This window comes from Oreochromis aureus, linkage group 4 (genome assembly GCF_013358895.1).
Source record: "Oreochromis aureus strain Israel breed Guangdong linkage group 4, ZZ_aureus, whole genome shotgun sequence".
Lineage (NCBI taxonomy): Eukaryota > Metazoa > Chordata > Actinopteri > Cichliformes > Cichlidae > Oreochromis > Oreochromis aureus.
The window spans coordinates 9818506-9842484 of record NC_052945.1 but is presented as its reverse complement, the minus strand read 5'-3'; the positions used below and the strand labels follow the sequence as shown (position 1 = coordinate 9842484).

Sequence of the window (23979 nt, the reverse complement as noted above, 5' to 3'; positions counted from 1 at the left end):
CCTTGTTAGCTGATGCACAATAAGCTCCAGCCTAATGAGGTGTAAACCAGAGATCTGGGAAACTGAGAGGGGGCCAAATGAGTATGGCCGTCAGCCTTGGTGTGCAGTGGAGAGCTCAATGCTAATGCTATTAGCTCGGAGGTCAGTCCATTTTGCCTTTTGCCTGTTCAGTTTATCAGCACTTCATAACGTGTGGGGTGTTAGGGCGGGGTGTTGAGACAGCAGTTCACACTTAAGTGCAGAATCTTTCGGCGAACGAAGAGAGTGAGAAATGGGTTCGCAATGAGTGCACGGTTTGATTGCAGCTGCCGTGGAGTGATCACAGACCTTCGGCCCTTAACAGACTCCTTCTGTGTTAAGGTTTCTCCACCAGAGAGCGTCGGAGCCTCCATCTGGCCGGCTTTCTCGTCACTTCTGCGTTCATTAACAGTCCATTTGTTGCTTCTGCCCCGAGGAGCCTCCCTCCGCTGCTCACTTGCTCAGCTCGTCCTAATGTTGCTGATGAGAATTTAATGTACATATGGTGCACTTCATTCAGCCCTATTAAGCCTCAGCACTTTTCATGCTTTTACTTTAAATAATATTAGTTTTTATTATCGAGTTGAAAAGAAAAATGCTTGTCTACCTGCTGACGTTTAATATTTTGTTAGACTTAAATGTGTTGTAGTTTTAGGAAACATTATTTCTGTGTAAAATTCATGATTGTAGTCATTCACCATTCTGCAGGTTACCATCAGACACTATTAGCATTCATAGAAAGCCATTTCGCCATATGTGAGCCCTTATGAATACATCACAATGCATATATAATGCATTAACTTATTGTAATTCAGAGGAAGTGCTATCATTTCTTGATAGCCCTTTTCTGATGGTCATGTGTTCTGGTGTGTTCGGTTGCACATCTGTGCACAAACACATATATTAACCCTTGGCATGTTTCTCTTCTAGCCAACGCTGGGGCCTGTTTTCCTAAGCAAGGTAACTTACTGGTTGAAAGGTTCTCTGCTCTTTATCGCACTTTCATTCATTCATGATTCAAGTCACACATTTATTTGTGTGTGTGTGTGTGTGTGTGTGTGTGTATGTGTGTAATTGTACTGTCTCCTTCCGACTGTCTCCTTTTCTGTCCTTTTCTTTCCTTCCACCTTGGGCTGTGTTGTCTGTCAGTTAGAGAGCTGACAAAAGGCCGAGGGCTGTCAGTTTGAAGCACCTCCTTAAAAATGGACAGCCGGATCAGTACCTTTCAGCAGAGACAGTAAGAATATGTAGAGAAAATGTCTCACGGGGTTATGGGATGGATCGACAGGAGTTGGTGAGGAAGGACAAGAATAGTGAGAGAAATGAAAATGCTGTTCTCTTCATGTTCCCATGTGACTTTCAATCACCTCAATTTTCAGTAGTTTGTTTTTCACTGTTTCCACAAGAAAACAATGAAAGCCACTTAAGATGACAAGCAGGCATATCACAATGGAATATCCAGCAAAACAAATTCAGTTTGAGCTTCTTCCTTTGATGTACCGCAGAAGCATTTTACTTTTCTCATTTTTCTTCCCTCAGCATTTGAAATCAATAATTCTGCAAGGAACTGCTCTGTCCTGGTGGCAAATAGTCTAACATCCCATCCCATTTCTCTCTCTCTTTCTCTCTCGCTCTCGCTCTCTCTCCTGTCCCCTCTGTACCTTATATTTCCACTCTCCTTCTCTGCTTCATTTGTTTCCACCTATGCGTGCCTGCTGTGTGTATGTACGTCTCCACCTTAAAATCTTTCTGCATGCTTGTGTGGGTGCTGATTCACCTCTCTCCTGCATACTTCCCACCCTTCTTTCCTCCCTTTCTCCCTTTCCTTTATCCTCCCTTTCCTCGTCTCTTAGATCCCGAGCGTGTTGGCGGTCACATGATCTCAAGAGATGACCTGGAATATCCACGGGAATACCGGACGCTGGGGAACAACGCTCGGCGCTTCTCCAATGTTGGTCTGGTGCATACGTCTGAGCACCGGCACACAGTCAGTGCTGCGCAGAGCCTGGAGGCCCTGACCAACCTGCACAAAGCTGACATGGAACGCAAGAGGGACGCCTTCATGGATCACCTGAAGAGCAAGTACCAACAACAGCAGCAGCAGCAGCAGCAGCTTCAGCATCCACACCACAGCCCCCACCACAACCCACCGTCACCCTCACCCTCCCACGCCAGCATGAGGGGTACATCAGAGCGATCTGCAAGAGAACAAGTAATTAATATTAATTTATTAGTTAATGTACTTGCGACTGTTTCTATTTTTCACTTTGTTGCCATTTCCAGAGATACTTCCAAAAGACAATTCAAGCTTGAAATGACTAATTTATTACAGCAGCAGAGCTAGAATTTGGTATCTTAGCCCAGAGAACATCTCTTCCCCCACAAATATCACACGCGCAGAAATTTGGGAGCGATAGGGGAGCCAACAGGTGGGTGCAGGGCTCCAGCAGCACTGATTTGTTATAGGGAGAGAAAAGTATAAATACACCATCAAATGGGGACAGTGTTATTGATATACGACAGCAGGACGTGAGTCATGTTACGTTTGTATGACGTAGCGCAGCTCAGGTTGCTTGCCTTGAACCAGCTCGCAGGGTTTTACTCCATTTATGGTGCTTTTTTGGCAGGTGCTGCTTTTAATTCAGGACATACTACTGTTTTCTCAGTGGGTGACATTACCAAAAAACAAAACCAAAAAATCAGAAAAACATGCTGTCTGTACACACAGAATGCCTCATTACTTAGGTGGAGTCAAATGGATTATTAAATGGTAAAAACAGGCATCTTGCTGATGATATCAACAGTGAAACGAGCACACAGTTTGACACCGACCTAGATAGAAAAGATGTGAAAGAGGTGCATCAGGTAGTTTTTTGTAGGTGTAACAGGTGTCATTACAAAATGCTTTGTTTTGTTGTACTTCATGAAGAAGTAGCAAAACTTTACATAGCATTAAAGATGAGAGATGTCCTCTCAAATTAGTACAAAATTTGGAAACCCTGATTAAAAAAAATAACAAAGATCAAAGAACCAAGCTGGAGGTGCTGCAACAGGATGCTACTCAGCATGGTGCCGCCTTCAGAAGAGGGGTTCAGACCAGAGCAGGGGTTCAGACCAGAGCAGGGGTTCTGCTAAGGTGTAGGAAAACGCACTATAAAATACTTAATGCGCATATGATAATGCGGACACATCGAAATAATCTTTCTCCTCTACTCTCCTCGCTTTTTTATCAGTTGTTTTCCCCTTTCCAAATGTGCTTCATGCTTTGACCAGTTTCACGGCTCTCTGTCTCACACACACACAACGCAGAAACATGCTCTCTGTGTTCCAGTGCAGCTGCTGTGTTAAAAACGGGTAAATTTAGTGTAATGATGTGACAAGAAAAGCACATCAGGGGTGAAGGGAAAGAATCAAAGAGAGTGACGGAGTGAGCGAGCGAGCGGGAGGGTGGGTGAACGGCAGGTGGAGTCCGTAGTTGCCTTGGTAACCTCTCCCATGTATGGTAGGTGGGGATATCGCATTGCAAAGGTCAGGTTGTGTAGAGAGGGATGAATTGTGCAATAATGAAGGCAGAAGAGACAGGGGAATAATAAGCTCAAGGTAGGCGTTTTTCTCAAATTAAGTGTCAGCCTGTGGAGTGGACAGATCCATAGGTGACAGGGCATTTTCACTGCACAGGGGAGGAAGCAGCAGAGCCCAGGATTTCTTGTCATCTTGTGGTTTTGCAGAGCATGGACGGCAAGGAAGGAGGGAGGGTGGGAGGAGGAGCTGGAGAGGAGCACAGCAGCCTGTGAAGCAGCCCGCTGCTCAATTAGCCAGCACCAGCAGGACCCAGCCACCCATCTGCGAAGGAGTTAATCGGCTGGTGTTGTAATGAATTAAATAAAGAGTTTCCGCCGCATGTGCAACTGTAGAGCGAGACAGCGAGAGAGGGAGATTGAGTGAAAGAGAGGGAGGTGGGTAAGAGAAGCTCAGGGAGGGAGAGACAGGCGAAAGCACGATGAGGATTCACTGTACCTGACGAACAGCCTGGGATGACTGGAGTGGTGGACAGGCACAGGTGCACTGCAGGTGAGATGGGACTGGAAACTGGAGGCTGCTGTAGAGAGTTTGTGTGTTTGTGTGTTTCTGGGAGGGCATGTGCTCGCTGGGATTAGAGTGCATACCTGTTGTGCTTGTTGTGGTTGTATAGACGGCGTGCATATGCTCACAAGGCAGGCTACACGGGGGCTGATGTATAAGCTGTTCACAGCGTCCTTTGTGTCTCTGTTTGAGTGAGCAGTAATTTGCTGATTAATGTGTGTGTTTTTAAGAGAGAGAGAAGCTGCTGTGATGTTTAGACACAACACTGGACTGGAGGAGGATCGAGGGAGAAAGAGTAAGAATGGTTGATTTGAGGGGGGCGGGGGTGCAGAGAGGATGACGACATGAGAAAGAGACAGAGGTGGAGGAGGGGTGGAGCGAGTGCAGCCTGTTTTACATGCAGGTCAGGTAATGCAGCGCTCCACTCTGCGAGACTACGTCCTTCTGTTAGATTTCTGTGGTTAACCCCAGTAAGTGCACAAACACAAGCTTATGCGTAAATATATAGATGTCTTAACTTTGCAGTGAGAAATGCATTTAGCCCTCCAGCCCTGAGTTCAAACAGCTATCAGTAATTTGGTCTAAGTGGGGCTTGCAGCCTATTTAATTCAAGTGGAAGTTAAAAAATGACAATGTGTAGATTTGAGCTAAGTAGCAGAGCTACAGTCAAGAGTTACTCTGTCATCTGGGATTATGAGTTAGAGTGATAACGACTGACAGTATAGGCTAAGGTGTTGAATATGATTTCTTCCCAGAAGATGTTCTTTAATGGCAGTGATTATTGCCTGCATGGAGAAGTGCTAAAGAGAATAATCTACATTGAAATAAGCCCTTTCCAGTTTGCTCTCTCTCGCCTTCACATTAGAATATTTGCAAGTCAAAGTCCAAGTGAAGTGTATCTGCAGCTGTCAGAGCAGAGCAACGGTTAAAGAACAATAAAAATGTGTTTACTTTAGTGTGAGTTAGCCTCATTAAAGCAACAAACAGAGAAACACTGGGAAGAGACAGACACACAAGACCACAAATCACTTCTGCACCATTAAAGCCAAGCCTCAGAGTCATTCAGCTTTGTGGGAAAATAAAATCATTAAGGTTGTCGGAACAAATGAACAGCAATTATTTATGATGCACCGGTGCTGCCCCTGAGCTCCTGTCAGTTCGACAAATTGTCAAGGACAAAACTCAGTGGCTACAGTTACTAAATGATGGACTCATGATCAGGTATTTAAGGTCAGTTTAAGTCCAGTCCTGAAGGATTGTGTATTGGCATATCCCCAAAAGCGACCCGCTTTATCACTGACCTTCTATCTCTAACTGAGAGTCTGCTTTTTGACCGGATGATTTACAAATCCAGTGTGTTCCTGTGAACAACGAGAACTTTTTAAAATCACCCACAAGGAGTTTTCTCTTTATTATCACCAATATTGGCTAGTTTAATCCTGTGGACTTTGAAGATAAGTGGTTTTTTATGGACAGCAACAATATAAGGCATTAGAGGGGTAGGGGACAAACTCGCCATCACACCAAAGAGTCATCTTCTCTAGTAACTGCTTTGACATGTTAGTAGAAATTTATATACCACGGGGAAAACGAAGCGTGGGTAGAGATTAAGCACAATATAAATTTGTGTCCCACTTGTCTCAGAGCCAGTGAGCACAGTCATACACATTTAAAATTATACTTAGAACAACTCCGCTCTACACTAGCAAAGCATTACTTGGAGAATAAAATAACAAAATGGGACACAATGCTTTAAGTGAGATTTAAAGGTTTCGCTGTTTCATTTTTTAGGTGGTTAGTTTGTTACTGTTATTCGGCCCATATCACAGGATTATTAAACCATTTTAGTATTGTATACTGTGTAAGCTCCAAGCAGGTTTGGTTTATATAGTGGAGATACAGTAAAAAAAAAAGAAGATGAACTCAAAAACAGCAGCCACTTCACGAAACCTGAATAATTTTAGAGCGTCCTTCTAAAGCTGTTGTCTATCATTCATTACAAAAACACAAATGGCACAGATATTCTGAGCTATGAATATTTTTCCATTTTTGGGATGTTCTGGTAGTTTGGTGCAGTCATTCCCAAGACTAATGCTGAAACCAAAGTCCAAACTACATGCTGATTTAAAGATAAGATAAGATAAGATAAATCTTTATTGCAATTGTACAGTCATTCATAGTACAATAGTACAATGAAATTGGAAAACTGTCCCACGTCGGCACTAGATACATCACAACACATCACAGTAACTTAACTTAGTAATAAAATGAAGAATAAGTGTTTGTGTATTGCACACTGTTATTATTGCACATTAATTATTGTTGCACCTTGTTTTTTATAAATATAAATATTATTATTGTTATTGTTGTTACCCGCCCAAAAAGTCCAGGGAGGTAGTCAATCAGGTCAGCTGTTTGCACTGATTAGGGCTATTGCCCTGTTGTAAAAGCTGTCCTTGAGTCTATTTGTCCGGGACCTCAGCAGCCCAAGCCTCCTGCCAGACGGCAGGAAAAGCAAGATTTAAAATATGTTGCAAAAGTCTCAAAAGACTTCCAAAAAATATTTAATGGACTTTTATTATTCAAGAGAAGTGTACAATCAGTGTAGCATAGATATCAGGGAAACATGGAAACGTATTTTGATATTTAGCTCCCCCCTCTCCAGCCTGTTTGTGTGTATATACAGTATCTTCTGTATACAAAAAACAATTAAATTTTTGCTATTCTGGCAACTTTTTATTTTTAGGTAACCATATAGACATGATTTCCATGAGTGCTGTAGATGTGGCTGCTTCCAGCTGCTCCTTTATTCACAAGGGACCCACAGTGGGTAGCTCGGCATGTTTGATTTGGCAGATTTTTTTTTTACGCTGGATGCACTTCCTGTCACACCCTCAAAAGGATTTGTCTCCTCCTGGGATGGGATCTTTTGCTTGTTAGATGGTGTGAACCACTACACCATCGAGCCACCGTGTGTGCTATTGATGCACAGCGCAATGCAAAAAGGCAAAGTCCTGGGAAAAACAATCATAATTCATCATTAGAATAATTCGATTTTAGTAGAATAGCTCTAGGAGTACTTTGAAAAAACATTTAGTGTCTTTTTAGTGCATTTGTGCATTATTTTGTTGGTGTGATGTTCAAAATTCACAGTTTAATTCAAAACTGATAATATAAAATAATTATCTGTTCATTCATGTAAAGTAGCTACAAAACAGCCATTTAAAGTTTTACTTTCCTGTTTTCATCAGAGCCATAAAACACCTTCTACACTAACTAAAAAGAGCTGCAAAGGGGTTTTCAGCACACCTTCTTGCCCAGGAAACTTTACTGCTTTGTATTAATTTAATTATAGCACTTCATTCTGTGTCAAGGCCAAGCAAACAGTTGCACCTCGATATAAAAAGAGAAGACGGAAGGAAATAGAGTGACAGAAACACCTGAGCTGAAAAAGAGTGAGGGAACATTAAGTGAAAGCTTGGGTTGCAATAAGGTAGTAATCACTGGCCCTGATTCTCGTGTTTACAGAAATAATCTAGGCTTTTGTTGAGACTGTATTAGAATGGGAGCCGGGTAATGAAAAACCACCAGCTATCATAAATCAAAACTTGTCGCTTTAAAAAAAAGAGAGAAAAAAATTCATCTGCCAGGAGACTAATGTGGGTTCCGGAGAACGGGGACTGAATGGACTGAAAATTGCCTGCAGATAAGAATAAGAACAAGAATAACAGTTTGGATTAGAATTAAAATTCATGAACTTTTGCACAATCTTTTTTTTTTTTAATTTCCATGTCAGTTTAAGGTATTTTGGAGCCATCAGTGGATTGGCCTGGATTTGACTGTGGGGTAATTATGGCTTTATAGAAAGCCAGAGACCTCTGCCAAAATGCGAGCACCTTTTAGTATGTGGCAGAGCAGCAGGAAGGGCAAATGGACAGATGAGAAATACAGCATGCACTGGCGAAAATAAGCAGGTGAGATTTCGAGGTTCTGATGAAAAGAGCGCAGCTGGTGGATTGGGAATGGATGAGACAGGAGACAGCAAGCGGGAGGCAGAGTGCTCGGTTGCCTGTGGTGGTGAAGTCTGGGAGAGAGGCCAGCGTTGCCGCTACAGAGTGGGTTGCTTGCTTGATTCGATTTCACTCTTTTCATTTCCTAACCTTCACCAGTTACAGCCAACAACGCAATCTTGTTTTAGGTACGCTGGAACCCAGTGCTTGCAAAACACAGTGACCACTTGCATTAACACCAATCACTTAATACTTCAGAGAGCCCTGTTAGATGAGGCTGTCAGTAATATTAATGGGTTCAAATGATGCTTTCTGGAGGAAGATGCAAAACATCTTGTGGCCTGCAGTGTGACTCTGTCTTGTAACTAGTTCACTTTGCTCTGTACAATATTCTGTTTATATTTAACTTAAGCTATAAGCAGAGACGTAAATATCTAACTATTCTCTCTCTGTCTCCCTTCCTGAAACTTCACAGCAACAGCCCAACTACTGGAGCTTTAAGGTCAGTGCTGCTAGTTCAAGTGTCCCTGTGTGTTTGTCATTTTTCCTGTCCGTTTGAATGTGTCTATGTGTGCTTTGTGCTGTGGCATCACTTTCGACCCTCAGGCATCACTAGCCTATCTCCATGCTCCTTTGGCTTCAGTATCCAACTCGCTTGACATCTCTTGGCTCTCTGTGCACTGTGTGTGTGCATGTGTGTGAGAGTTTTGTCTCTGTATGGGTGTGTGTGTGTGTGTGTGTGTGTGGTGGCAGAGGTGTCAGGGGGTGGCAACAGCTTAAACTTCTCCTGCTCCATTTAATCTGCAGAAGATGATTCTCTCTGGATTTATGATACCTCTGTCAGCTGGCATTAATGGATAGCAGCCATGTGACACTGCTGACGTATTACTGAGTGAGACATTAAGAAGGCATTTCAGATGTGCTACTCAAGCATTACTGAAATAATGCTTTGGCATTAGCACAGAAGCTTGAGTCATGGCTAAAGGTGCTAAATGTATTTTATCCACAGGTTTATAAAGGAAAAACATGGGTTGTATACACAGGCAGAGATATTGACTGTATAAATCACTTACGCTGAATTGCTGGCTTGCATGCAAGGTTGTGTGTATCACTTTCTGACTTTATAGATCATAGTGGTAGGCAGGGAGTTGTACTATCTAAATAGAGGAGGTTAAAGAAGGTATTGATATGTGTGAGGGAAAAGCCCTGGGCTTGTCTGAGTTGTAGTCTGACCTCAGTCTGTGCTCTCAGCATCATTTGGACCAGGTGGAAATGTCACTAAATATCAATGGCTAAATGCCCTGACCCTTGGGGAAGGGTAGGCAATTTATCCCCTGTTCCCACAACTACTTTATCCTGAAAAACATGAATTTAGAGTTCTGTCTGTCACATAAATGTGCCACACAAGTAAACGATTTTGAACTCTGCAGGACATACAGGTGGGGTGCCAAAGCTGGGGGGTGTTTGAGGAAGAAAAATAGCATTTGAAACAATCGATTGAACCAATTATGACTTTTCAGAAATGAAATAACAAGACTGAAAGATTTTTTGCAGAAATACTTCGAATGCTTGCCTCATCTGCCTCCATTCCTCTGTCCTCCTTCACTATATCCATGAATTTGCCTCTTTTCCTGCTTGGAAGCTCCACATTCAACATCCGTTACCCACTTGTTACCCACTATATCCACTATCACTCCTCTGCATTTTCAAATAATGTCAACCTGAGCTAGCCCTCTGATATACTCATTTCTAATCTTATCCATCCTGGTCATTCCCAATGAAAATGTTAAAGTCATGTGAAAATAATGGAATTGAAAGTAATCATTATATTTGAAAACGTGGGTTCTTGATTAGCAATGAAGGCCGTGACGTGCTCATCAGTATTCCCCAAAGTCAAGTTGACCTTTTGGGATGTTTAGTTTTTTTCCAACCATTAATGAGAAACTGAAAGCTGCGTTATACAAACTGTGAACTGTTTAGAAGAAAAAAGCCAAAAATTAATTAACTCTTCTTTAGTCAAAGTAGTAACATTTTCTTTATCAGTGAAAGAGATTGTTTTCATTTCTTTGCATTTATTAGTGCAAGTTGCTTTTTTGTTATTCACATATTGTTGTTTTGCAGCTTTGCTTCACAATGCACTAAGTTAGGTTGTTTTAATAACGTAGTAGTGAGAAAGAGAGAATTTATTTATTTGTTCCAGAGGTGCACCAGCATTAATATAGTGTCAAATGAAATAAGCAAAATACTCCAAGTGATCATAGATCTAAAGATATTTATATGCTTTTAACACAGAGGCTGTTGTTGACATTTTTTACTGTATGTCGACGCCTCATCTTGTTCAATTTTCTTCATTTTGTACTAGAGCTTCTGAAAGCCATGTCCTGCTCCCTCATGCTATCATCTCTAATCTAAGGCTAATTCTCCCTGGATTACCCTCCCTGCTCAAATTAAACCCCCAAATGGAAGTAGTATAAGGACTGCACTATACTCATGGTTTCATCTTTGGCTGAAATATGTTTTCCAGGGATCTTATTGGATTGTACCATGCTAAATATAGACACATTTGTAACTCTAATTAACAAGTTGTGGGTGATGCATGACTAAACATATCCCTGAAAATGAAACTGTCAAAGTTTCAAAACTGCTGTTTCTCTCGGCCAGAAACCCACCTAACACTCTCAGTTATAATATGGTGTCTTGAGGAACACTATGTTATTCTCACTGTCTTATATAAACAAACCTATTGCAACAACTTACAATTTATAGCAATTTTACAAAGCAGTTTGTTCCATGCATTGATGATTCCTGGTACTCTAAAGAGAAAGGACTCTGAGAGTGTTGGGGGACTGTGTGTCCAGGAGATTGGCTACAAAGATGAAAAGCTATAATAACGGAAAAAAGCAAGTAGAGCCAAATGGATGTGAGAGATGGATCGATTTAGGGGTCTGTTTTCTCTCCATTTTCTAAAAGTGAGAGCTGTGAACTTTTTTTGTGTGGGAAAAGAGCCAGGCTGTGGGTGGAGGAAAAACATTAAAAATGCTCAAGATGTAGACAGAAACAACACGATAGATGTACCTGGATGTGGCTTTGGCCTCTGCTGCCAGAGACTGAGGGGGAAGCAGATATGTTCACACAAAGCAGCTGAGTAAGAATTAAAGGAGGACACATGAGTGACAGGGGATAAAAGGTGGGAAAGGAGGACATATCACTGGAGGCTAAGACACAGAAGCATCCTGGGAAGATAAAGATATTATTAGGAGGGGGGAACAAAATAAGCTGGTGGGGGGGGGGGGGGGGAAGTATGAGATGTGGACAAGGTGTGAGGTTTGCAATTTAAAGATTTTACACCTCGGGAACCAAAGGCTTCACTCACATCAAGCTGTGTTTGGCATTTTTATATGTAGTAATTTTCAAATCCAGCAGAATTTAATATCACTTAAGAGGAGAATTACTGCTCTTGCAGAAAAGATTAGAAAGAGGCTGCCAGCAACCTTCATGTAATAAGCCAGCCTCTGGTTTTAGACTGTTACAGCAGTGTAGTTCAGCCATTTTCCTGTCTTGTTGGATGCTCAGCAGTATCATAGCCAATGCTGACAACTCTCACATGAACTCCTCTTAACCGCTTGTGCATCACATGGTTCATATTTATTCACATTCTACATGTTATGTTATGAACGAGAGGAAAATAGGAATATATAAGGACACAGAGGGGGTTTCAAGTTTCAAAATATACTCCAGCTCACTTCACTTTTACAGCCAGGTCACTGAACCTTCAGGCAGTTAGTTAATCAGGCATCAACCACCTCAAACTGAGCACAATATCAGAAAACAAGTTCAGGGTAAAAATTAGATGTAATCTTCACAGAGAGATAACTTAACACTTTGCAGATGCATTCATTTTTTGATTGCCCCAGAAGTATAATTACAGTATGCCTGCACCTCTGATTAAAACATTCTGTGGTTGAAGTGAAGTTCACCATTTTTATTGAAGAAGAGATAAAAAAATCTGACAACTAGTTTGCAGTCTAAATAAGACGACCCTGAAGTACAAGTTGGAGTTTGATGAGAAATGCTCCCCCAAACATAGAAAGCCATATACCAAGGCTACAAGGCTTTTGACCTTAAAGCAGAGTAGACCATTGTGTGTGTGTGTGTGTCTGTGTGTATGCACTCGTGCTAGTGTCTACAAGCAAGAAACAAGAAAAGACATGGTGGGAGGTTGCAATGAGTTTAATGCAGTTTGTAGCCTTAGGTTGCCTTGTCCCACTTTCCACTCTATTCACTTGTGTTCCATGTAAGATCATCCTGTTCCCTTCTTGTTCCTCTCTTCTGCCATGCCCTTATAGCAGCGTGGAGTTCTCAACAGTAATTGAGTGCTGTTGGAAAAAGTCTAAAAGAAAAGGTTGAGGTGTAGGGAAGGGGGTGGAAGGTGGGAGGGTGTGGAGGAAAAATGAGGAGGTAAAACCAGTTTTCCTATAAGCCTATGAACACCGTGATGTAACACTGGCATTTCTAGCAGCACCAGATGCATGACCAGATGGTGTATTCACATATATTATTTACAATGCAAAATTACCACAGTGAGACATTTTCAGTTTACATATCACATAAACCACCAATATGGAAGTCAGTGTTTGGGGACTGTTGTAACAAGACAATCTGAGTAAAACCACATATAACAACAGCTGCAGTAATCTTACACCCAGTCATACATGGGGATTTCATTGTCGTTTTTTTGCAGCATGTTGAAAGGAGTTGTGGAGAGAATACAGCGTGAATAAGGAGGTAAATTTGGGTTTAAAAAGACGACAGGAAAGCTAGTTCAGACATACAGGATCATACTCTCCCTTTTCCATTTCCTAGAAAGCTCAGTGGGTTATTTCGCTTTAAAATAATATTCTAACAAGGACAGCTAGAATGAGTCAAGCTGTAGTTCAGAGTTGCTCATATTCCCATTCATAGAAAAAGCTGCATTTCTTTGCCAAATCAGCTCCTGGGTGTTAGTTTTACTGAGTAATATTTCATTTAGACGGCTGGTTCAGCACCTGTTCTGTGTTGGCTAAACACCTGGATTTGTTAAGCACAGAGTACAAAAACTGCTTTTTATCACCCTCCTTCTTTATTGGCATTTAAAACTTCAAGTGTAGTCTACAAATAGTCTAGCAAAAATTAACATTAAAAAATTAAATAGTTTGGAAATATGCTTATTCATTCTCTTAACAAGAGTTAGTTGAGAAGATTGCTATCCGCCTCATGTATGTGAAGCATATATGAAAACAACACTATCATTAGCACACCTCACTATGCTGGTTCATTCTAAAAAGTAACAAAAATCTACACATCGGTACCTTTTAGCTCAGTAAGTAACCTTTTATTCTGTTTAGCCTGTAAAGTGTAAAAATTACAACTGGTTATTTTGCCTATTTTGACGTAAGGTCATGTATAAATAACTCCAGCCTACATAGTTGTCTGGCAAATGCACGAAGCCCAAGAATTACACTGCTGTTACCTCAGAGCTGGGATGACTGTTCACCAGTGTTGCCAGTCTGCTAATCATAGCTTCTTAGTTAAGCAGAAGACTGACATCAAACAGGTTGTATAACACCGAAAGCATGTTTCAACATTTCAATCATAGCTTTTGCTTACTAAAACAGTGGAAACGTAAATAAAATCTCCAGGGTTTATTTTGATCCCCCAACCTTCCTCACCCCTTAATGTCCCTATGTAGGATGTTCTGGCCAGAATGATGCAAGCTACAGTGCGTGCTCCTCCTCCTCCTCTGTGATGCTGTTGGCTGTGTTCCTCGGTGTGGTCACAGCTTAGATAAATTACCCTATTAGAAAACATGGTGGGGGTTATCTGTCAGCATCGCAGTTTCTCAGTGCGCTCAGACACTGTCTGCCGCTACCATCACTGGTTTAGTTCACTGTGTATGATTGCGTGATTGAATTATGTATGATGGCGACAAAAGGAATGTAAGGTTACATTATAAAAAACTGTTGTGGGGATTTTTAGTCTTGCTGCAGGTTTGTAACTTGTCTTGTAAACATACACGTGAACGCATGCAGCAGCAGCTAATTAAAAGACCAAATTACCAATGACTGCAGTACCTAACATGATGTAAGGTCCCATATATTGCTGTTTGGTTATTCCATTTACTACTGGAATAATTACTCGATTCCCAGAAGTTTAATAAGTAAAAAAGATTTATCTCATTGAGTTGCATGAGTACTGCAATGTTTATTATCATTTACATCTACATATTAAGGATATCTACTAAAGCTAAAGCTAGGCTGGTGTTCAGTTGGAAGTGTTGGACAAATTGAACTATGATCGTCGGTGCAAAATTCTGTAGCAATCGATCTAAAAGCTGAGTATGCACCGAGGTGGTCGATCGACTATCTGACAGGGTGACATTGCCATCCATTGAATTGTGCCACCTGCAAGGCTAAAAAAAATTAATCTTGTGCTACATTCATTTTGCCCACTGTGACAGTATACTGTCACATGCTGCCTACTGGTAAAAACAAAACCCACCCTTTTGAAATTCTCTATCTGGGATATTGAGATGGATTTTTTTCCCTGCTATTTTTTCATTTTACTGATTAAGTAGTTAATTGATTATTTTTGAAAAAAAAATCCATTTTGAAAGTATTCTCTGTTTGCATCTTTCATTTCTTGTTCAGCATGCTTTCCTGGCTTATTACCCAATTAACAAAACCATAAATGGATGTACAGTGGTTGTGTATTCTGTGCAGTGTTGTGTGTTTATGAATGAATTCAAACAGCCCACTGCTGAGACTTAATGAGCGCAGATATGGCCCTCCATATTGCTTCTGTCAGTCTCCCATTAATTAAATACCACATTAATGGAAGCAGCAGTAGATCCATGCTGCTGCTTGACTTAGGCAGCGAAAGGAAGACAGGGAAATTCTTAGAAAGGGAGAAGAGTGTTGTGCTTGTGGTGCAAGGAGGATGAGACAGGAATGGCTCCTACACTGTGGCCAAAGATGCGTTTGCTTTTGCCGTCCAAACAATGAGCAGACAGCATTCTGGGAGCTCATTACAGCAGCCTCTGAGCTGGAGGAGACTCTGCAGCGGTGGGGGATCAGAGAGACAGTTCAGTGAGCTCAGCCCCAGCTGCGCTAACAGTCTTTCAGTGAGAGACGCCTGGGCATAGGCCAGCAGGATAAACCCACAGTGACAGCCTGGGATTTGCATGAGCTTCTCCTCCCATCCCACAAGCATTCATTTAAAGTTCGTAGCTGCAAATGGACAAGTTTGGATGAGAGCGTGTGGGAGGTGTGCAAAGTCTCACTAACTTTTTCTGAGTTTCTGCTTAATACTTCTCCTTACAAGTGATTCATAAAGGCTGATGTCCTGGCGTTTTGTGCCAACTGAGTACAGCTATATAATGTTTTGTTGCTCCACCATTCAACTAACGTCAGAGACTGTGACGCCAGTAATTCTTTGTAAATGGCTGCTAGCTTAACTATTGTCAGGGCTTCAATAATCTTGTTAGGTGTTTCATTGTGTGGTGTCTCACTGTGTGCCCGCGTTCTGTTTTCAAGTTGTTCTTACACCACTGGCCCCGTCCAATCCATTCTTTCCACCTCAGTTTCACTTCACAGTAAATTACTCTGTCCCCTTTCTCTCTGTAGAGCCGCAGTCCACGCCACTCCCAGTCTACCCAGTCTGGTCTTGCCGACCAGGCTGCCAAGCTCTCTTTTGCCTCCGCTGAATCCTTGGAGACCATGTCAGAAGCCGACATCCCCATTGGGTTTAACCGGATGAACCGATTTCGCCAGAGTCTGCCGCTGTCCCGCTCAGCCAGCCAGAATAAGCTACGATCTCCAGGTTAAAATCACTGCATACCAGCTGGACTCAAGGCAGCTTTCTCTTTACTCCATGTAGCTGGTGAAGGGAACCACTGTGCTTACAAGGAATTGAAGGAATTGTGTTTTTTCACACCGAATTTACAGTCTTTAGTCTAATTGACCTGCTATAAAAATGTACAGAACACTCAAACCTGATAAAGTATGACTTTGTTTTTCAGTGTTGACGCAGTATGCTCCCTGTGAGCTCAAAAATGTCTTGTAGTTTTTAGAATGGAATAAAAAAATAATCTTTTTTTTCTTAGGATAGTTATTTTAGTGACATTTCATTTAACTGTAACAGAGTTGATACTGTACAGGACTAAGAATATCCTTGTGTGCAAGCAGAACATTCAAGGACAGTTTTACAACAAAAGGGCCTTGGGAGTGTAGAGAGGATTAATGTGAAGGTGGTGCAGATTCATGAAGAGCAAGGTGTGGAGTTACCTTGCGTAGGTAAAAGAAGTGGGTGTAAAATTAAAGAGCTATACCTGATTAGGGCATTCCTGAATAAGAAGTTCAAGCAGAAGTGGCACACCAGGCTTGCCTGTCTCCCCTGTCTCTACACTAACTACTGTCTTTGTTTTCTTCTCTCCCCAACTTGTCTGCAGTATTAACTGACACTTAATTTTGCCTGACTTTTAACTCTTGGTCTTTCTTTGCTTTGTTTGTTCTTTTTTGTTTGTCCCATGGTGTATGACTTTTTGTTTGTCCCATGGTGTATGAAGATGAATTTTCAGGTTAGTCAGGCGTCAAACACATCTTTATTTACATGATCGTTGCAGAATCTGCTGAAAGCTTTTTATGAAGTTGGGATGTTTGGGAGTTTAATTATTCATAGGTAGTGCAACTTATACTCAAAAAGAAAACCTTGCAAAAAATTCAGCCTGTGCATGCATCTTTGTGCATTATCTGTGAATTCTCAACTAGCTCTCACAATCCTAATCTAACATTAAGAAAATAAGAGTGGGTTTGGTACTCATTTAGCCATTAGTCATGCTGACATCTGATGAGAAAAGTTATCTAGATTTCGTATACCAAGAGTCAGAACATTTGTATCATTTCAGTTGCAGCCAACAAAATGTCTCTGCTAGTTCTCTCCATCCACTAAAGCCAACATCTTCTGACTCAGCCACCTTCTCCTTCGTCGCTCTCTTTTAGGCGTGCTGTTTCTGCAATATGGAGATGAGACGCGTCGGGTGCACATCACCCATGAGCTCACCAGCCTGGATACGCTGCATGCTCTCATCGTGCACATGTTCCCTCAGAAGTTGACAGCAGGTATGCTGAAGTCACCCAACACAGCCATCCTGATCAAGGACGAGGCCCGTAATGTCTTCTACGAGCTGGAGGATGTCAGAGACATTCAGGATCGCAGCATCATCAAGATTTACCGCAAAGAACCCATCTATGCTTCTTATCCCGCTGCCGCACACCTGGCCAACGGGGACTTGAGGGTAAGCAGAATGGAGCTGGGAGGTGAAAAGGCCAGCCTGTTTTCTGCTATTTCACAGAACAATTCTTGTCTGATCTCTGGCAAGTTTGACAACTGAACTGTCAATGAAAACCATAATGGGGTGCCTTTTTGGTAAGGTAACAGTGCGTTCTTTTATTATTTTTATTATTTCAGTGGTTACTTTGACAGGCTATTGCAGTATATTCAGGTTAGTAATTTAACAGGTATTCCTCCTGGAAATTTATTTTCTTATCTTCAAGTAGGCCATCTGTTGCTGTGCAGACACCAGAGAACAATGTTCCTGTGTGAAATGAGCATATTTTAACATTCAAAGCTATTTCTGCTTCAGTAAAGATCAAGGGAGCCTGAGGGAGATCTTCTTTTTAGTTTTTTTTTTATACAAAACTCTGCTTACAATCTGCATTATTCACAAAATACTAAGAATACAACTCCTGTTAACCATGCAAACAGAAAATGAAAAATGATTTCAGTGCATGTACTGTGCTTGTTTACATAAACATTTCATACAAGAAATTGACTTGGAAAAAGAGGGGAAAGGGTGGCCAACCAGTATGTGTACACCAAAAAACATCAACAAGTAGCCACATAGGCCCAAAGACCAGCTGGTGACCACCTGGCAACCAGTTGGCAACAGTTGATTTAGAAAAATAAGTATTCCTTGACTGGTTGCCAGTGGTTGTTCATGGTCACTGTGAAATCTATTGCTAAAGCCCCAATTTTGCAGGCTGGATGTAGTTTCTATTGCACTTTTTAAAGTTTCAGTACCAGTGGTTAGTTAGTGTTTGCTAGGCGATTATTGGTACAGCCACCTCTTTTGCGGCCAATTTCTTCCACTGAAAATCAGCAACCACCTGTCAACTGGTCAGGGAATATACATTTTTCTCCAGCGACCAGAGGTTGCCAAAGGGTCATTAACTGGTCTCTAAACCTGTGTGACAAAGGCCTAAATCGTCACATCTTATTTGAAACCAGAAAAATAAGTATTTTTTTTTTTTCTGTTGGAAAAGCTAGCAACTATAAAGTCCATATAGTTTTTATGTACCCCATGAAAAGGGTTTGGTTTGGGTTTAGTTTTAATGCCATGGTTTTTCAGTGTATATGAATGAACCTATCCTTGGTTACAAAAGCTAAACCTCACAGATTGCTCTGTCTTTGTATAATATATTCTCTGCAATAAACTGTTTGCTAAGATGCTGAGAATGAATGAAAACAGGAATGACTTAAGTTAGAAAAGTAGATAGGCGACTAGGAAAAGCAGACTATTTGACATCTAAAAGGTTCAGAAATTAGAAAAATCACAACAGGAGTAAATTAGCAGCAGGAGAACACAGCCAGAGGTGAAGTGAAAAATAGCACTGGGGCATGTTTAACAATAATATACTAGACAAAAGGCAGGGAAGAAGAGCTCAGTGAAGAAATGTTCAGAGCTTTTCAGGTTGAATGAGCTTTGGAATCATGTTATCATCCTGCTGTAGATAAATATACTGATTTGAGACTACATGGTCTTGTGTTGCCTCGCAGATTCTTTCCATTTTGAGTAGACACAATCAATTTTATTTCCTTTTATCATTAGTCTAATAAACAAAATCACAGGTAGCATCTCTGATCTCTTCCATTGGACCAATAATTTGTCTTGTTGTTTAACAAATTTATCATCATATTTTGGCATCTGCAGATCCTGACAGCTTGTCTGGTGTCAGTCAGATCCAAGTCATAGTCATAGTCATTATAATGGGAATCACAGCACACTCATCTGTTGGTCTCCATGGTAACTCTCATCCCTCTTTGTTCATTTCAGAGGGAAATGGTCTACTCTTCCCGCGACTCCTCCCCCACTCGCCGCCTAAATACGCTTCCTTCATCCACCGCCTCAGCATCCTCTGGGTCTCCTTCGCGCTCACGCCTCTCCTACAGCGGGGGCCGCGCTCCATCCTTCGGTGGATCCCATCCCCAACATGATCAGCCCCGACACCCACACCATCCCTCGGCCGGCCACGGTGCCAACGCAGGTCTGTCCCCTTCACCTAGTGCCATCCTGGAGCGCCGCGATGTCAAGCCTGATGAAGAAGTTTCTGCTAAAAACATGGCACTGATGAAAAATGAGGGGTTATATGCCGATCCCTACAGCTTGATGCACGAAGGCCGCCTCAGCATCGCCTCCACCCAGTCGTTAGCTACGATCGGAGACCCCTTTAGCTTCCCTGTTTCCTCTGGCCTGTACCGACGTGGCTCTGTGCGCTCCCTCAGCACCTACTCAGCTGCTGCTCTCCAGGGAGACCTGGAAGACTCGCTCTACAAGCCTGGAGGTTCACTATACTCAGATACATACTCTTCTGCCACTCTGGGCATGGGATTTCGCATGCCACCCTCATCCCCACAGAAAATCCCTGACATGCAGCTGAGGGACAGGGACTCTTATTCCAGTACACCCAGAGCCTCACCTGTTAGACAGAGTTTCCGCAAGGACTCTGCCTCTTCTTCTGTGTTTGTGGAGAGCCCGAAATCCAGGCCCAGCTCCAGTTCTGACCCTCTGTGTATAACAGCTGGACCTGGAGAGGGCAGCCGCACCACATCTGGTTTTGGGTCTTCGTTATCCGGGCAAGATTCTGACAGTAGCAGGTCAGTAAGAATCAGTGTTTTTCTGTTTTTATTCATGTATTTTGTTGTATCTTCTGATGCACTGTGCATCAGGGAAAAAAAAGCAAACAAACAAAAAAAACCCTCAATGTTACATATTTTCTCTGCCTGATAAAATTTTACACATATTATTAATTCATGTTTAACAATCTCCTATTCAAATTTGCATATTTCAAATCCCTAAAAACAAATATTTTTCTGTTTGCACCAAATCCAAGTGTTTTTTCAGCTCTTAGTTTGTGTTGAGTTCAGTGTTTTGTTTCACAGATGTGCCGTTTGTTATTTTTGCAGGGATCATCGCCTGGAGCGTATGGAGGCCATGGAGAAGCAGATAGCCAGTCTGACTGGCCTCGTCCAGAGTGTGCTGACCAGAGCACCAGACAGTGACAGCACGTAAGACTCTCCATTACAGCCCATTAACCCTCTGAAAGTCACAGATACAGCATTAGTTTAGACACATAAACAGGATGATCGACAGGATAATTATCTATTATAAGAGCCATTATAAGCTCCATAGCTGTGAAGTGGTGCATTACCTCGTGTGAGCACAGCACAAATTCAGAGCACTAAACATTAGCCACAGGGCACAATGCTGATCAGTGCACTGATAAATACAGACACCTACTAGAGTCTTTCAGGAGATTTTGATTCCTTACACTGACCATTGTTATCAGGGCACTTTACCCTCACATATGCAGTAGACTTCATTAACAAGGTGACAACTTGTTAATGTAATCAGTCTGATAGTATCCAGTAGTGGTGCTTCTAGTGTTAGCACTGTAATTGCCTTGCCCTGTGGCCGTTGATCCTCAGATGTGGCCTGCTGCGTCTCTGCATGATGGCGGGCTGCCCTCCAGACCAAGGGACGGAGTTTTCACGGCCATTACCTTTCTCTTCCAGCGAGAAGACCGAAACCAACAGTGATGGCTCCGCCACTGGAAGTGAGTAAAGCAGCGTAATTGTAACCTGTGAACCCAACCGTTACTGACACTTCCTTTCCTGTGCTGTGCTCCCTGTGCACGCACCCGAATGTACCCAAACTAGCAATGGCGGTGACTTCCTGGTTTAAGACTAATATATGCCAACTTGGTAACTTTCTTACAAGAGGGTGGATAAGAAGTCAAGTTTAGAAATATAGAGTTGGTAATTGTTTATTTGGAACTTTTAGTTCTATTCCAGCAGTGTTCAAACAATGTGTTAGCTATGAAACTACATGTGAATATGTAGTTATACAGTCTGACCCTGGAACTTAAACATGTTTATCTACATATACAGTAATGGAGTGTCCCATCCCAAGCAGAATTCAAAGAATTTTATTTCACTTTAGCTCTAGTGGGAATGTATATTGACATGTTAATGGGCCAAATATAGTGCATAATACACTGAGTCAGATGAAATATCTTTAATAAATCAGTGGTATGATAGGTTATATGGTAATACTTCCATGTATCGTAAACAGCGATCCTACATTGGCTGTGCATTTTTTATTATAAGCATTGCAAATCTAACAGCAGATTTAGCTTATGAAGTCATAATAATTCTCATGGACAATTTTTCTTCTAGCTATCCAAAACTAACTGCATTACACAGGAAAACTTGCCAGGGTTTATTTTAATTGAACCAAATGAGTTCAGTGTTAAAGCCCCTTTGGACACTCTCTGAGAAATTACATTTCCACCTCATTCATAGCTCTTTTTTCTATTTCTCTTTGACCGTCTTTGCTTTTCTGTCGCTTCTTAAGTGGAAAAGTTTAATTTCAAATGTCTAATATATCATTTGATAATCAAAATTAAGCATCAAATCAAGCATCAAATCGGGTTAATAGAATTGTTAAAGCTCGGTCAGATGAGAAAATTACTCTTTGGTTCTTTTGAGATTGTACAGCAACGTTTTTTTGCATTGCTAAGTACAAATACAGGAAAGCAGAGGCGAAATGCTAGAACGGATCTGTCAGAGATTGAAAAATATACCTGGTGACAGCTCGTGAAATGTGTTAAATAAACTGAGATGCCAAATTGTAAACATAACCTCCAGAAAGAGAAAATAAGACAGCTTTGAAGTCTCTGGAAGGTTTATTCCTTCACTTGTGACTGTCTCTGCTGGCGGCATGTAAATTCAATTTTGTGTTCAAAGGTATTTTTCAAAATATTCGATATTCTCTATAAGAAACAAATATTTAATCATAGAATTTGTTAAATACTGACAGGAGTTTTGCAGCTTTTGCAGCCCAATAGGTATACTGGATGCATCCCTTTGATACTGTACAGTCATCCCTGTCTCTCCATAATTTTATAACCCTGTTGTCTTTGAAGCTTCCTCATGCATTGGATCACTGCCAGAAGACTTATGCCATCACCACAGCCATTGTCTCTGCTATAGTCAATAAAATGTTCTCCGGGATCACCATTCTGTAAATCTAAACTTTCCTCTCCCTCTTTGTCTCTCTGCTACTCATTAATTTCTTGGTAACTGGCTCACTCTTTCTATATTCCAGCCGGACGACAGAAGAAGAAAGGTAGTTTCCATCTCCTACTCTATCGCCCTTTTACTCCTTCCAGACATTTCTCATTGCTCCCTGACCTCTGTATGGGTGTGTGGTGTTGCTGGGTAGCTGGCAGTGTATATTCTCCTATTTATCTCCTGGTTGGTTTCCCAGAAAGCAGACTCCCCTTGTTCTGTCTCTACTGTTTAAATCTCTGCTTGGTTATTCCTTTGCGAATTTCAGAGGTTTGTTTTGTCACACAGTGGAAGACTCCTTTGTGAGGGTGTGTGAATATGTGTGGTAGAATATCTGGTGGGTCAATGGCCATACTCACAAAGGCCTATGTTCAGATAAGAGCATGGTTATCCCCGTGTGTCACTGCTGAATAGACTAATTGCACTTCTCTATGGGTTACTAATAGCATGAGCTCATATTTCTCCCACTGGGCAATTAGAGTTTTGTGAATATGGGACTTTTTTGTATTCACACACTATATCCTCTGTGTGTGTGTGCCCAGAGTTTCTGTATATGTAATTTCTTTGGGCCTTTATGGCAAGTGTGTATTTGTGTTATTGTTTTACTGTGTCATGCTGGCTGGCTGCAACTCTCACCGGAGCATAACCCAACAAACTAACCGCTTTGTTTCCCAACGACCTCCCGGTGACCCCCGTTTCCTGCTCTGTGATTGGCAGCAAATACACCGTCGGCACCTCTAGCTCTGATGCCGCCGCCACCTTCTAACTCAATCCAGGTGAACAGCGTTGGTCGCTTGCAGATGCAGCTCCATCTTCACGGTCTGCAGCAAAACGCCAGCGACCTGCGCAAACAGCTCAACCAGCTACGCAAGATCCAGGTATTTGATATTCATGATTAAAAGTTAATCATCGGTTTGTCCTTTCGGAATTAGAAAACTGGTTATTGTCTAGCTCGTTTGTTTTTCTAAATATACCTTTGATATTCGAGTTTATATTTCATGTTTCCTGTCTCATCTAAAAGATTATCGTAGCTGCAAATGGCAATCTGTGTTTGTGAACCGAGCTCTCTGTGGTTGTGTACTGAATGCCACTATGTAAGAACTACATAAAATGTATCTGGACACATCTATTCCTCCTCCCTATGGAGGAAAATAATGTTTTCATTCATCTTTTTTGTTAGTTATATTCTTGTTATTGCACAACAGAAAAACAAATACATATAAATATGTAATAAGGATAAAAAGAAACAAAGACATCTGATATTAATGCAATATTTCTAAATGTAAATTCATTGTGACAGTGGTATAACTCATCAAAACAAATTGGAAAAGGTGAACAATTATTAACACCCCGACCTCTACCCTAATAACATGCAAATGGTTATTTGTATTTGTATGTGTTGCTCAAGGCTTTGCAAATGTAC

General features: G+C 41.5%; 1 protein-coding gene across 1 annotated transcript in view; it reads left to right on the top strand.

Moving 5' to 3' along the window:
* The window catches only part of si:ch211-278a6.1 (SRC kinase signaling inhibitor 1), a 57832-nt gene that overhangs the window by 10075 nt on the left and 23778 nt on the right, over nt 1-23979 (top strand). Inside the window, exons 2-11 of the mRNA XM_039611264.1 lie at nt 1872-2230; nt 8587-8613; nt 15773-15968; nt 16714-16725; nt 17147-17442; nt 19261-20081; nt 20391-20492; nt 20913-21040; nt 22594-22614; nt 23274-23434. Of these exons, the coding sequence (XP_039467198.1) occupies nt 1872-2230; nt 8587-8613; nt 15773-15968; nt 16714-16725; nt 17147-17442; nt 19261-20081; nt 20391-20492; nt 20913-21040; nt 22594-22614; nt 23274-23434 (2123 nt within the window). The remainder of the gene's footprint in view (nt 1-1871; nt 2231-8586; nt 8614-15772; nt 15969-16713; nt 16726-17146; nt 17443-19260; nt 20082-20390; nt 20493-20912; nt 21041-22593; nt 22615-23273; nt 23435-23979) is intronic.